The following is a 13,013-nucleotide window of genomic DNA, read 5'->3' on the forward strand; positions in this document are numbered from 1 at the left end:
ATTGTAGTTAAGTCCTATTTTTCTTCTTGGCTATAGGATCTTTTGATTTACTTAAGATATGGAGGGCTTTAATTGGTTTCCATGCTACAATGAGTCCATGTGATTGTCTATTGGTTATTTCTGAGATGCTTTTGATGTATTAGTGTTATCTGTTTCATAGCATGGTTGTGTTGTAGTGAGTTGAGTGGCACTTTTTGATAAAACTGTGTGGGCATCCCATTTTGTTGGAAGTGATTGTATAGGTAGTTGTTTTCTTTCTTTAGCATTCTAGGTTGCTTATAGAGCAAGCTCAAACAGCACCAAGCACTCCATATCCTATTATGAGTAAACATAACTCTTTTGCCACCAATTTATTCACTAAATTAAAAAATGTTTTTTTGTTAGAAATATGGACAGGAGGAAGAAAGTATGTTTTATGTTTACCTTTATGTTTACCTATCTTAATTGATAATTTAATTAAGGCTTTATTTTGCACTTCATTACCTCACTTTGTTAGAGAGTGTTACCTTATATCCCCTCAGAATAGAACCATAAGACTACATTTTATTTTTCTCCATTTGCTGTATGAAACATCCAACCTGTCTCCAAATGGTAAACACTTCCTTTTAAACTAATATTTAAGTTCTTTCATTCTTCTCTATATCTTACTCTTTCTTTGTTTTTATAATATTAGTAGTTTATGCAAATACTACTGAACTATGTTTTGTCCAAATTCCTTGCCATTTCTCCAATTTCCTTTTTCCCAGATCTATATAATCAATGCTGTCTGTGACTGTATAAAATTGGTTTATTGACTGATTGTCCAATTAATGTTGTTTATAATTCCACATATACTATGGGATTTTCACTCTTTTGGCAAACCTTCATTTATACACTTATTTATACAGAATTTCTATTCCACCATACTTCAAAGACTCTAGATCAGGGGTGTCAAACTCACGTCATCACAGTGGCATCACGTGACTTATCAGAACTTTTCCCCCCTTCACTAAACCGGGCATGGCATGACCAGTGTTTGACGCATCTGGCCTGTGGGCTGGGAGTTTGACAGCCCTGTTCTAGATGGTTCACAATAACAATAAAACTAGGTAATAAAACTCCACCCCAATAAAAATAATCCTTCCAATACAGATTGATCAATCTTGTGTTCACTGTATATTTTTCATCATCTATGACTATCATTAAGTGTTGTACGTTATGATTCTTGATTCTTAACAAATGTATACTGAGAGCATTTACACAAAGACAAATTCCTTGTGTGTCCAATAACACTTGGCCAATAATAACCCTAACTCTAACCCTAACCCTAACCCTATTCTATTCTATTCTATTCTATTCTATTCTTGACCTTCTAGTAATTTTATCACACATACTAATAAGTAACCTATTCCCATTGCATTCAATTTGTATGGTTTTTTTTAATATTCTCAGATCTGATTTTCATATAAGAAAGTAAGTAGAAGTGTATTTGTATGCACAGTGTTTGCTCTTTTTTGACATTCATTCCTCATAATAGAGCACATGCTAATTTACCTTTCTTCAAACATCCTTATGTCTAAAAATATGCTCATCATTAATAAAGCTTCTAAAAAGACATCTATTTGGTCTGTCAATCTTTCATTTGTGTATAACTTGCAATTATTTAATATTATTTTCCCTGTCAAATACATTAATTTTGTTTTTGATGTTGCAGTTTTCAATTCTATAATCCTTGTTACATAACACAATCTATGTAACCTTCACTGCAAATCACTTGGATTATCATTCAATAATATCTGCCTACAAAATATATAAGCATCCTAAACAAACCTCTCTAACTTCAGAAGCATTCTTTATACATTTATTTATAAATTAATTTTCTTTCTCAGTGCTGAATCATTCGGTGAAGATTGCATTGATTCTTTCTCACACATGGTTTACTTCCACTTCGTACCACTCTGACAGCATTCAACAATTAATCTTCACCTTGATACCAAGGCAAAACATTTTATAATTCATACTTATACATTTTATCATATGTGTTCTCTAAATCAACAAATGTTCGGAAAACTTTCAATCTCTGATTCATATTCTTCTCAATATATGTTTTAAGTATAAATATTTAGTTTTCATACCCTGTTCAGCATCAAGCCATATTGCACTTTTAAAATTTTGCTCAGCATCCCTTCTCATCCCTTTTTAGTCAGGATTCTGCCAAATATGAACTTAGACACCATTACATAACAAAATATGCATCTTTTCCCATTTCTCCAGCTACACTATTTCATACGATTTACTGTATGTCTTTCTTTATGTTGTTTTTCTTGGACACTAGCTCCTCTCTCTCTTTTCCCAGGCAGTGAACAAATGAACGAAGATACAATGACACAGTAATACAATAAACAATAATACTATTATAATACAATACTATAAAATAGAATATACTGTTACTCTACTCCCCAATATCTTCAAGAATAATCAGGTATTATTAATCTTTTGGGAAATGGTGAAAGACAGGGTCATTGTCATTTTTGAGCAAAAGCCAAAAGAGAGCAAGGATATCCTTAGGACAAGTATAAGGTCAACATAGATGTTGCAAACACATAATGAAACCCTATCTTCCTTTTAACTTTATCTTTAAATTCATGTTTAAAAAAAGAGTTCTGGCTTTGATCATGTTGTCATAAGTAACATGCTGTTACTTTCTTCTTGTGACATCTCTGCAAGAAACCGAATTTGTACTGGAAATGCCTATTTCTGAATTAATCAAGGATTTAACAAATATACTGTGTTTGACTCACTGTAGTTGCTTCAATTATACTCTTCAGATGTTAGCACCTTTCTTATGTCATTTTCAAAAACCTCCTGCATTTCTTTATTTTAGTTTCATCCCAAATAAATAGATCACTTTGATATTTAATTCAATTCATTTGATTAAAAGCTCCTGATTGGGTAAGACTGATTTACCCAATTTTAAAACATTTTTTCCTATCAGCATTCATGACAATTTCTCTTCATTCATCTAATCCTTTTGGATATATTGTTTACTTTATCTTTTCTTATCATTCTACGTGCTTTTTTGCTTTTTATCATTTTGATATCAGTTATTTTTTCTGTTGTTTTTGTTGTGTCCCTGACTAGCTAAGTCTTCAACCTGGTCCGCATTTTGAGCGGGACCATCTGACTGTTCCCATTGGTTGGTGCCGCTTTGACAGCAGACTATATAAGGAGCTGTCAAACGGCATCAACTGGGCAGTTGGGCTCCGGCTCCAGCCAGCCGGCTGCCAGCCCAGCTGGGCAGCCACGTTAATCTGTTACTGCTTCAAATAAAGAAACGTTATTCTTCAGCTCCTGTGTCTGCCTGGTGTGTCCGTCCGACTCAATACAACACTGGCGACGAGGGTGGGATGCCAGAAGAGACACCCAGGCAAGAAGCTAAGTCACTGAAGAAAGAGCTGAAGCCACAGAATGTCTGGAGCCGCAGACAGTCTCTGCGCGCGCAAATTTAAAGAGCCTCCTCAGCTGAGGAAAAGAAAGTCTCTCTGAGCTGAGGAGAAAGTTTCCCTGAGCTGAGGAAAAGAAAGTCTTTCTGAGCTGAGGAAAAGAAAGTCTCCCTGAGCTGAGGAGAAAGTCTCCCTGAGCTGAGGAAAAGAAAGTCTCCCTGAGCTGAGGAAAAGAAAGTCACTGCCTGACAGGCACTCTAGCCTCCCGTGCGAAAGGCACCCCGCTTGGCGCTACCAAGGCGCAGAAGTCTGAAAGCCTCCCCAGCCGAGGAACAGACATCGCCTCAAGGCCGTGAAGGCTGGCGAACCCCGTTGGCGCTACCAAAAGCGCAGAAGTCTGAAAAGCCTCCCAGCCGAGGAACAGACGTCGCCTCAAGGCCCGTGAAGGCTGGCGAAAACCCCCACCCGTGGGCGCTACAAGAGCGCAAAAGCCTACAGCCTCTAGCAGAGGTCCAGACTTCGCCTCAAGGCCGTGAAGGCCGGCGAGACTACGCTCCACCCCCCACCGATCCGGCCGCTTACCATCGCTGCCGCCGCCGCGGCGACCCGACAGCCGCTCCCGCCAAGGACGCCGAGCGCCTCTGCTGCAGCCGCTCCCCGCCCGGCCGAGGCGCCGCTGCGGCCTCCGCTGCCTCCGCTGCCTCCACTCTTCAGCCGCCGCTGCGTGCCTCCGCTGCGGCCGCTGCGGCCTCCGCTATTCAGCCGCCCGCGCCTCCGTTCTGCCACCGCCCGCGGCTCCGCTGCCGCCGCCGCCGCGGCCTCCGCTCTTCAGCCGCCACCGCGGCCTCCGCCGCCGCCGCCAGCGCCTCCGCTCTTCAGCCGCTGCGCCTCCGTTCTGCTGCCCCGCCGCCTACGCTGCTGCCGCCGCGGCCTCCGCTCTTCAGCCGCCGCCGCGCCTCCGCTCTTCAGCCACCGCCGCGCCTCCGCTCTTCTGCCGCCGCGCGCTTCTCGCTGCCGCCGCCGCCGCGGCCTCCGCTCTTCAGCCGCCGCGCGCCTCCGCTCTTCAGCCGCCGCCGCGCGCCTCCGCTCTTCAGCCGCCGCCGCTGCCTCTCGCTCTTCAGCCGCCGCCGCGCCTCGCTCTTCTGCCGCCGCGCGCCTACGCTGCCGCCGGCCGCGGCCTCCGCTCTTCTGCCGCCGCCGCGCCTCCGCTCTTCTGCCGCCGCCGCGCCTCGCTCTTTGCCGCCGCTGCGCCTCCGCTGCCACCGCCGCGGCCTCCGCTCTTCAGCCGCCGCGGCCTCCGTTTCTTCTGCCGCCGCCGCGGCCTCGCTGCCACCGCCGCGGCCTCCGTTTCTTCTGCCGCCGCCGCCGCGCAGCCTCCGCAGCCGTCGCCTCTCTCCGCAGCCGCCGCCTCTCTCCGCCGCCCGCGACCTCCGCTGCAGTCGCCTCCCGTCCCGGCCGTCGCCGCCGCTGCCGCCTCCGCCGTGGCCGCCGACAGCCCGAGCGCCTCCTCGACTCCCACCGGCTGCCGAGCGATGGGCCACTGCCGGTGCAGCTTTTCACCATTGTGGACTGGGTGCAGCCATTGGCTCTGCAGAGATGCAGCCCCTCCGGGGTTGAGCATGGCTGGTGTGCGTTCCATGATTCACTGAACTGTTTGAGACCTTTTCTTCGTTCTCTCAGGTTGTTAAATAAAAATTCTCTCTGCCTCCCCCCTTCCCAATGACTCTGGGGGAATGGATCCTGTATTTAGGGGGTGGTGGGTGTCAGGCGTTGAACAAGGAGGTGCGCACCCACCATTAGAGTCCTTCCATGCACCCACCTCCAGGGTCTCTCCCACCTGGGCTTGTCTCCCTTGACATTAGCACTACACTCCCCAGGGGGCGAAAGCTAGGTAGGTGGGAGGTTGGATGTTCTTGTCCCAAGGGGGCCAGGAGAGCACAACGAGCCTCCAGCCTTAGGGTTCAGGCACCTCTGCCCTACCCCATGCAGGCAGTCACCAGACAGGTTTATTCACCATCTTATCTGGTTCCCCTTCTCAGGCTCCTGCCTTGTGACAGGTGGGGTGCCATTTTTGTGTAAGCCTAGTGGTTAGGTGTGCAAGCAGATACTAGTTCAATTTCCTTGTTATACCATTGTGTTTCCAAAAGGCTGGGCAGCGCATGCCCTTAGCTAGGGAAAGGGGTGTTGTGTCCCTGACTAGCTAAGTCTTCAACCTGGTCCGCATTTTGAGCGGGACCATCTGACTGTTCCCATTGGTTGGTGCCGTTTGACAGCAGACTATATAAGAGCTGTCAAACGGCATCAACTGGGCAGTTGGGGCTCCGGCCCAGCCAGCCGGCTGCCAGCCCAGCTGGGCAGCCACGTTAATCTGTTACTGCTTCAAATAAAGAAACGTTATTCTTCAGCTCCTGTGTCTGCCTGGTGTGTCCGTCCGACTCAATACAACAGTTTTCATCTTTCACTTAATTGTAACAGCATGCATCCATTTTGATATTTTCCATTAGGGTAATTCCACACACTTCTGTGGCATTCTGTTTCAAGCAGCTCCTATATCCACTTTCCTTACACCTATTTTCCATTTATTTTATTAGAATATTTAATACTTTAATAGTTTCTAATACCTTTTCACATTATTTCTTCTAATGGTCATACTACTTTCACTTCTCTTTCTTTCATCCCCCCCCCCCAATATCCATTTGCCCTCAAATCCAATATTATTGTTTCTGTGGACAATCATCTTTGGAATGTCAAAATGCAACCACTGCAGTGGGGAAAAAAACCCTGTATAGAAGTATTTCCAGACTGAGTAAAATTGAACAGAAAAGTTAATATTGCAGGCAGAATATTTCTAATACCTTTCAGAATGGGAGGCAAGTTTAGCAAGATACACGTTATAAAAGATCTAAAAAAATTACCATGTAGGAACACAGGCAATGCAAAAGGAATTAGACACATGAACAATAAAATGGACTTTTGTGAAAGTTCTTCTCAACTCTGAAACTAATGAGAGCAAGCATATCAGACAGCAAGGCAGAGCCTGAGAACAAATTCTTTACCTTCATGAGCACTTCTTTCATGCTTTTAGTTTGCCTTTCTCCAGCTATAAATACTATCTGTTCTTCATTGACTGTTTGGCTCAGGAATACAGCAGTACTGTGCCTGTGTGACATAACAGCTTAATTAAAACCCATCTCTTAGCATCACAAATATTCAAATTTCATGTATTTTTTAAAAAAAGCATTTCCCCTTCTCCTCAGGAAGTACAATCTTGATTGCATTAATTAAACTTGTTTAATTTTTGCTCTTTTTTAAAAATCCCATTACATCAGCTTGAGCCTGGCTATTTCCAAAGGGTGAATGAATGTAGCTGTTCGACCCAATTTCTACATGCTAAAAGAAATATCTTTAGACTTTTGTTTGAGTTAGTAAATTGTATTTTCCTATAGTGTTTCTCATTTGATGGAAGCTATGACAATTCCCTGTACGCTGCAGTTTGATGCTAATGTAATGCCACCAAATTCAAGGTTCAATGGCTTCAAACTGCTGCAGAAAAGCAGAAAATCTGGCCCTGAAGGATGGTTGTAATACCTTACATATCACCAGACTTTATTGCTATACAAATGATAGTACTTTGTTTTCCCTTGCTGGTACATAAAAGTTTGGAAATGATTTTGAATTTTATGACTAGCACATTGAAAGCCATGGGAAAGATAGCTGAGACCCAGAGATCAGTGGCCAATTCTATAATCAGCTAGTTTGGAGGACATTCTGACATAATAAAGTTGTTCCCATCAGCAAAACAAAGTCTTCCATTCGATCACTCATGCCCTGTTCATCTCCTGATTGGACTATTGCAATGTGCTTTATATGGGGCTATCTTTAAAAGTATCTGGAAGCTTCATCTGGGCAGAATGTGTTCATGTGTACTCATAGAAGGGCACATATTTAATTTTTAATTTATTTAATTTTTAAAATTTATTTGATTTGTCAATTGCTTACAAGATAATAGGTATAAGGATAAACATGGTTATGAATACATGAAATGGATACATATAAGAAAAATAAAAGAAACAATAGGACAGGGACGGTAGGCACATTGGTGTGCTTATGCACACCCCCTACAGACCTCTTAGGAAAGGGGTGAGGTCAATAGTAGACAGTCTAAGGTTAAAGTTTTTGGGGTTTGGGGAAGAAACCACAGAGTCAGGTAGAGTATTCCAGACATTGACCACTCTGTTGCTGAAGTCGTATTTCCTGCAATCAAGTTTGGTGCGGTTAACCCTGAGTTTGTATCTATTGTGTGCTCTTGTGTTGTTATGGTTGAAGCTGAAGTATTCATTGACAGGTAGGACATTGCAATGTATGATTTTATATACTATACTTAGATCAGACCAAAGGCGGCGTAGTTGTAGGTTTTCTAGGTCTAGAATTTCGAATCTGGTGGCATAAAGTATTCTGCAACAAGTATAACACCTTTGCTCAGTGAACTACATTGGATGCCAATTTGCTTCCTGGTCCAATTCAAGGTGTTGGTGATCACCTATAAAGCCCTTCATGGTATAAGGCCAGGTTACCTAAGGAATAGGCTTCATCAGCTTGTTTCACTTATTCAGGCAGGAAAGGTTTGATACAGACTCTGTCAATCAAAGGAATTTAACTGGTGCAGTCTAGAAACGGAATCTTCTCTGTCATTGCCCCTGCATTATGAAACATCTTGCTTCCACGCTTCTGGATTTCCTCAAGAGAATCAAAACCTGGCTGTGCAGCCTTGCATGAGGAGCACATAGAACCATGCAACTGTGGGATTGGCTGACACTATAAGAATCCCATCCCCCATCTGTATTAACTATTGCTAAATGCCCATCTTGGATTTTTTTTTTTTACCTTCTTGAAATTTTATAATGTTATATTTTATTTTTTATTTTTTTATTTTTTCGTCTTAAATTACTTTTAATTTTTTAATGTTACTTTTATATATTGTTATATTAATTAGATTGTACAGTACTCAGAGCTCTTCTCTGAGGAAGGTGGGCAGTTAAGAAAGGGAAATATAACTAACTGAATAAATAATAAATAAATAACATTTTCTTAGAATCTTTATGATTTAGTTAAACCCTTAGAATTTGTGTCCTGGCCTTTGACCTCTACATGTCAAACATCAAATATAAACTGCATTCCATGCATGTATAATGAAAATTATTCTGTTACTTTTAATCCAATATGAAAATCTCATTTTTATAAGCCGTATTGGTATTTATTTATCAATCAAATTTATAAGTAAAGACATCAAAAATCATATAAACACACAAGTACACACTCACACACATGCACACAAGCAAACAAGGTTTGATAGGCAGTAGAATCACTTCAAGTTTGCAGTGTGATACAGCTGCAATAGACGAAGCCACATTTTATGCAGTTATCCCAATTTTCATGGCATGCAAAGCATACTGAATTGTTAAACAACCACCACAGAGTTTCATATACTAGGCTGAAAAGTAGTCATCTGGTTTGAGTCATGCAAGTACAGCCTTTATTTTTAAAATTCTGTGTGGCCTTAATTGGAGATAATGCTTTCCAATAAAGGAGAATATTTGTAGCTCAGGATTGAAATGAGGGTCCTTGGTGCTTTCTGAGCTTGCGTGTTTTCTTGCAGACATTTCATTACCCAAACTAAGAGCTAGTAAAAAGTGTGGTTTGCTATCAGTTTATATTCTGTTGGCTTGCCCTGTTGGTGTTGGTGTGGGTGGACTTAAAGATTCTTTGGTTGGGCTGTTCACATTGTTGGCTCTTTGGCAGTTTCTTGATTAGGGTATTGATTGATTGTTGGTCTGATGTTAACCTTGGAGTCAATCTATGCAAATCTGGGTGCTGATTGCTCGTGGAGAAGTGCTTGGGTATTTTTGTTCCCTTTTGGGCAGATTGAATATCTCTTTTGCATAGTCTATAGATGTTGTTAATGTCTATGTGTCTATTGGTGGCTAATTTGTCAGGGTGCCAGGCTTCTAGAAATTCCCTAGTATTTTTGGATTTGGTCTGGTCTAGGATTCTCACATTTTCTCAGTTGAAACTATGACTAAATCTATCTATATGTTGCCAAATTTAAAGAATGTTTTCTGACTGCTAGCTAGTGCCTAAACCTAAAATATTATTTATGGATCTAATATTAAATTATCCCTGAGCACAACACAAAGCATATTTTACAGGAAACAAAATAACAACAAAGCATAATTTTTCAAACTATGATAAAATATATGCAGAGTGAAGAAATTACAGTTTTTACAGATAGAAGCAGGCCTATATGTACGTGAGAGATTGTTTATTTTTCTTTATCCTTTAAATACCCAAGATGATAATTTTTATCTTGGCCTGAAATTCTGACTTTTGATGATTTGACTGATATTTTGTGAAGTGGACTAGTTCCCTGTTGTCTGCTTCCCTGGTGAGAATCATATTTTTTGTTATTTCTGCTGCTGCAGTTTAGCAATTTCACAGGTTTGAAGTAACAGAACAAACCATTATTTCACTTGTTTTAAAATGTGTTATGCAATAAAAGTGTGATATGCTTAAGAATGGCTTTAAAACTTAGCTATTCCATTATTGAAGTTTTCAGAAATGGAGAAAGTTCAGATCTATGTATCAGATCAGGCTATAGATTATATCAATTTGTTGATATGTTGCCAATATGTGCTTAGGTTGAAAGGACTTACATGGTCCTATATTTCCACTGATATGGGCTCATGCATGAATAATCTTAATAGATTTATCATATTTTATGCTGTTTCCTATGCTCAGAAGATTTCACAATGGGCCTGCAGTAATATGTTGGGACAACTCTTTCCTAGGACTTGCATCTAATTTTTTCTTATTCAGGAGGGAAATGGAGAATGCATCAAAAAGAATGATCAAGCACAGAATCTCCATTATAGAAATCTCAGCTCCAGATACCTAGTCTTTGTGTTAAGAATTCATTCCCTATATTCACAATATAATCAGACATCGTTTAGTCTTAATATTGAATGGATACTCGATGTAATATAATCAGAAGCTGACCTCAGGATAAACCTGTCACCACACTCAAACTATACTTATTTTCAGATAAATAAACCCAGTGATCAAAATTTTCTCACAATCATTCCCAAATGTATATGCTCATCAACCTAGGAGAGAGAGAGAGTGAGTGCTTTCTTTCTTCTCATTTTTGCCTAACCTTTCAAAGGCAATGTCTATTACCCAGTATTTGTTTGTTAATGAATCATGTATTTTATTATCAACTTCACTTGACAGCTGTTGTTTACTGAATCCTGTCAGCACATACAGAACAGACAGTAAAAGATTTAAAATTTTGCATGTTTCCAAAAATTAGCTTATAAATGATTGTCTGCATCCTAGGGCTGGGCCTCAGTGAAATAAACTTTACTGGTTAATAGCTGACTGTTTTCAGAATTACTTCCTTCTAAAATTATACATTGATTAGGATGTTGTAGTATTTGGGAACTTTAACAAATATATTTTGATGTTTTAAAAGAGTTACAATTATATATCTAGCTCTCTGAATTATGACTCCTTTACAGCAACAGAATATATTTGTTAAAGTTGCCAAAACCTACTCAATGTGTGATTTTAAGCTTCCATTCACACTCATACATACACATATATTTCTGAACTAACTCTGAATCATCATAAGCAGCAGCAGCATTTGTGAAATGCTGGGTCCCCAACATGAAACCCATGGACACTAATGTGATTGCAGTTCCAGCCGATTTATTACTGCTTGTCTTTCTCTCTGCCTCACTGACTTTTTTGTTTTGTGATTAGTAGGTTTCAGTTTAGTCTGTTGATTTTCCCTTTTTTCCACTCAAGAGATACAAATACATGTTTTTGCCTGCTCAAATCACTTGATCACCTGATGCTTTTTATTGTGAAGTTAGCATTGCAAGCTGCCAATTAATAGGCAATTTTTAGAACTAGGCAGGATTCTTTTAAAAACAATTATATATTCAATATTGAGTGAGTTTCTCTAGTCATAATATTCAAGTTAGTATGAATACTACTGAGCAATGAACAACATAAAAATGCACACAGACAATACATTTTGTCTTCATTTTAGTGGTAGTCTACGAGATCAACGTATACACCGGGACACAGTCAGGTGCCGAAACTAATTCGAATGTGTACATCAATATCTTTGGAAATCAAGGAGATTCTGGAAAACGGAAACTTCAAAAATCAAGCACTAATAAAATCACATTTCAATGTGATCAGGTAAAGAAAAATATACAAAATTAAGATTCAGGTAATTATAGAGTTATAAAGCTTTAAAAGCATATGTTGGGTAAAACCAAACACAACACTCAAGACAGATTTTCTAAATTGTGTAGGAGCATGTATGTACATATACAGACTCCATCCTTCTAATCTGTGCATAAGGATATGTAGATTCATAGATATAAAAAAAAAAAAAAAGGAGAATTTGTGATTTTGTTACATAGAGAAGTTGCTTGATTGTTCTCCTTCCCAGAACAGTTTGCATTTTGCCCTCCTTTTTCCTTGCTTATGGAAACAGACACAATGATGTAAGAATGAGGGCAGAGGGCAAAACACTGGCTAGCTAGAGGAAATGCTGTCAGCAAGCTGAGCACTCTGTGCATGGAAAGAATGCCAATGATGAAAATTGAAGCAAGGCTTTTTCATAAAATTTTGAGATGGAGGTGGTGTCTGTCAGTTTGTGTCTTGAATTCAAGTGGGGCAGGGAGGTCAGAAAGGAAGGGACAAAATGTGCTTTCTGTTTCTTCTTCCAGCGATATCTGATATCAGATTTCAGAAAAGAAACAGGTCCCACCAATTTCTATTTATCAGAAACTTTAGAAAGAGGCTTCTTAGGATACCCAGGTTTGGGAGCTCCCACTTGAAGGAGGCTCATCTTTTATTTAAGCAGTGTTTGGCCTGACAAATAACTTATGTCTTTCTGTTGGGCTGTGTTCTAAATTTAATTATGTTTTTCTTGTCTGCCATTTGTTAAAAAATAAATCTGTTCTTATTTTATTTCATGTTTTTTAATTATGTGATATGGTTTGGTTATTTCATATTGTAGGCAGGGGTGGGATGCTACCGGTTCGGCCCAGTTCTATAGAACCGGTAGCTCTGAAGAGCAGCAGACACCGAACCGTTCTGTGTTTGCTGCTGGTTTGGCCCACCCGCCTGCCAAGGCTCTTACCTGTCATTTATTTCCTGCTTTCTCAACCTCAGCTGCTTTGCGCGGCACAACTGAGGTTGAAAAAGCAGGAAAAAAGAGGCCTTCCAAATGCTGCACACCTGCGCACAGCACTTTTCAGCTGTCTGGGCGGCACAGCTAAAGGTTTTTTTTACATGCGTGCAGAGCGCGCATCTGGCACATGTGCACACTTTGCATGTAAGTGCACGTAAAACTTAGTCACCTAACAGGTAGTAACACTGGTTGAATCCCACCACTGATTGTAGGTATTCTTACTGTCAACTGCCTTGAGCAATTGTTGTTGTTGTTGTTGTTGTTGTTGTTGCTATTATTGAAAGAAGAGCATATGTATGTGACTAAATAAAAAAGGGCCTATG

General features: G+C 40.7%; 1 protein-coding gene across 2 annotated transcripts in view; it reads left to right on the forward strand.

Moving 5' to 3' along the window:
* Positions 1–13,013, forward strand: part of RP1 (RP1 axonemal microtubule associated) — a 213,712-nt gene that overhangs the window by 109,323 nt on the left and 91,376 nt on the right. For both annotated transcript variants that reach the window (XM_087961737.1, XM_087961736.1), the window contains exon 27: positions 11,533–11,687. In XM_087961737.1, coding sequence (XP_087817863.1) covers positions 11,533–11,687 — 155 coding nt within the window. The remainder of the gene's footprint in view (positions 1–11,532; positions 11,688–13,013) is intronic.

This window comes from Notechis scutatus, chromosome 3, assembly GCF_049901735.1.
Source record: "Notechis scutatus isolate UNSWTSFEM ecotype Mainland chromosome 3, rNotScu1.2, whole genome shotgun sequence".
Taxonomy (NCBI): domain Eukaryota; kingdom Metazoa; phylum Chordata; class Lepidosauria; order Squamata; family Elapidae; genus Notechis; species Notechis scutatus.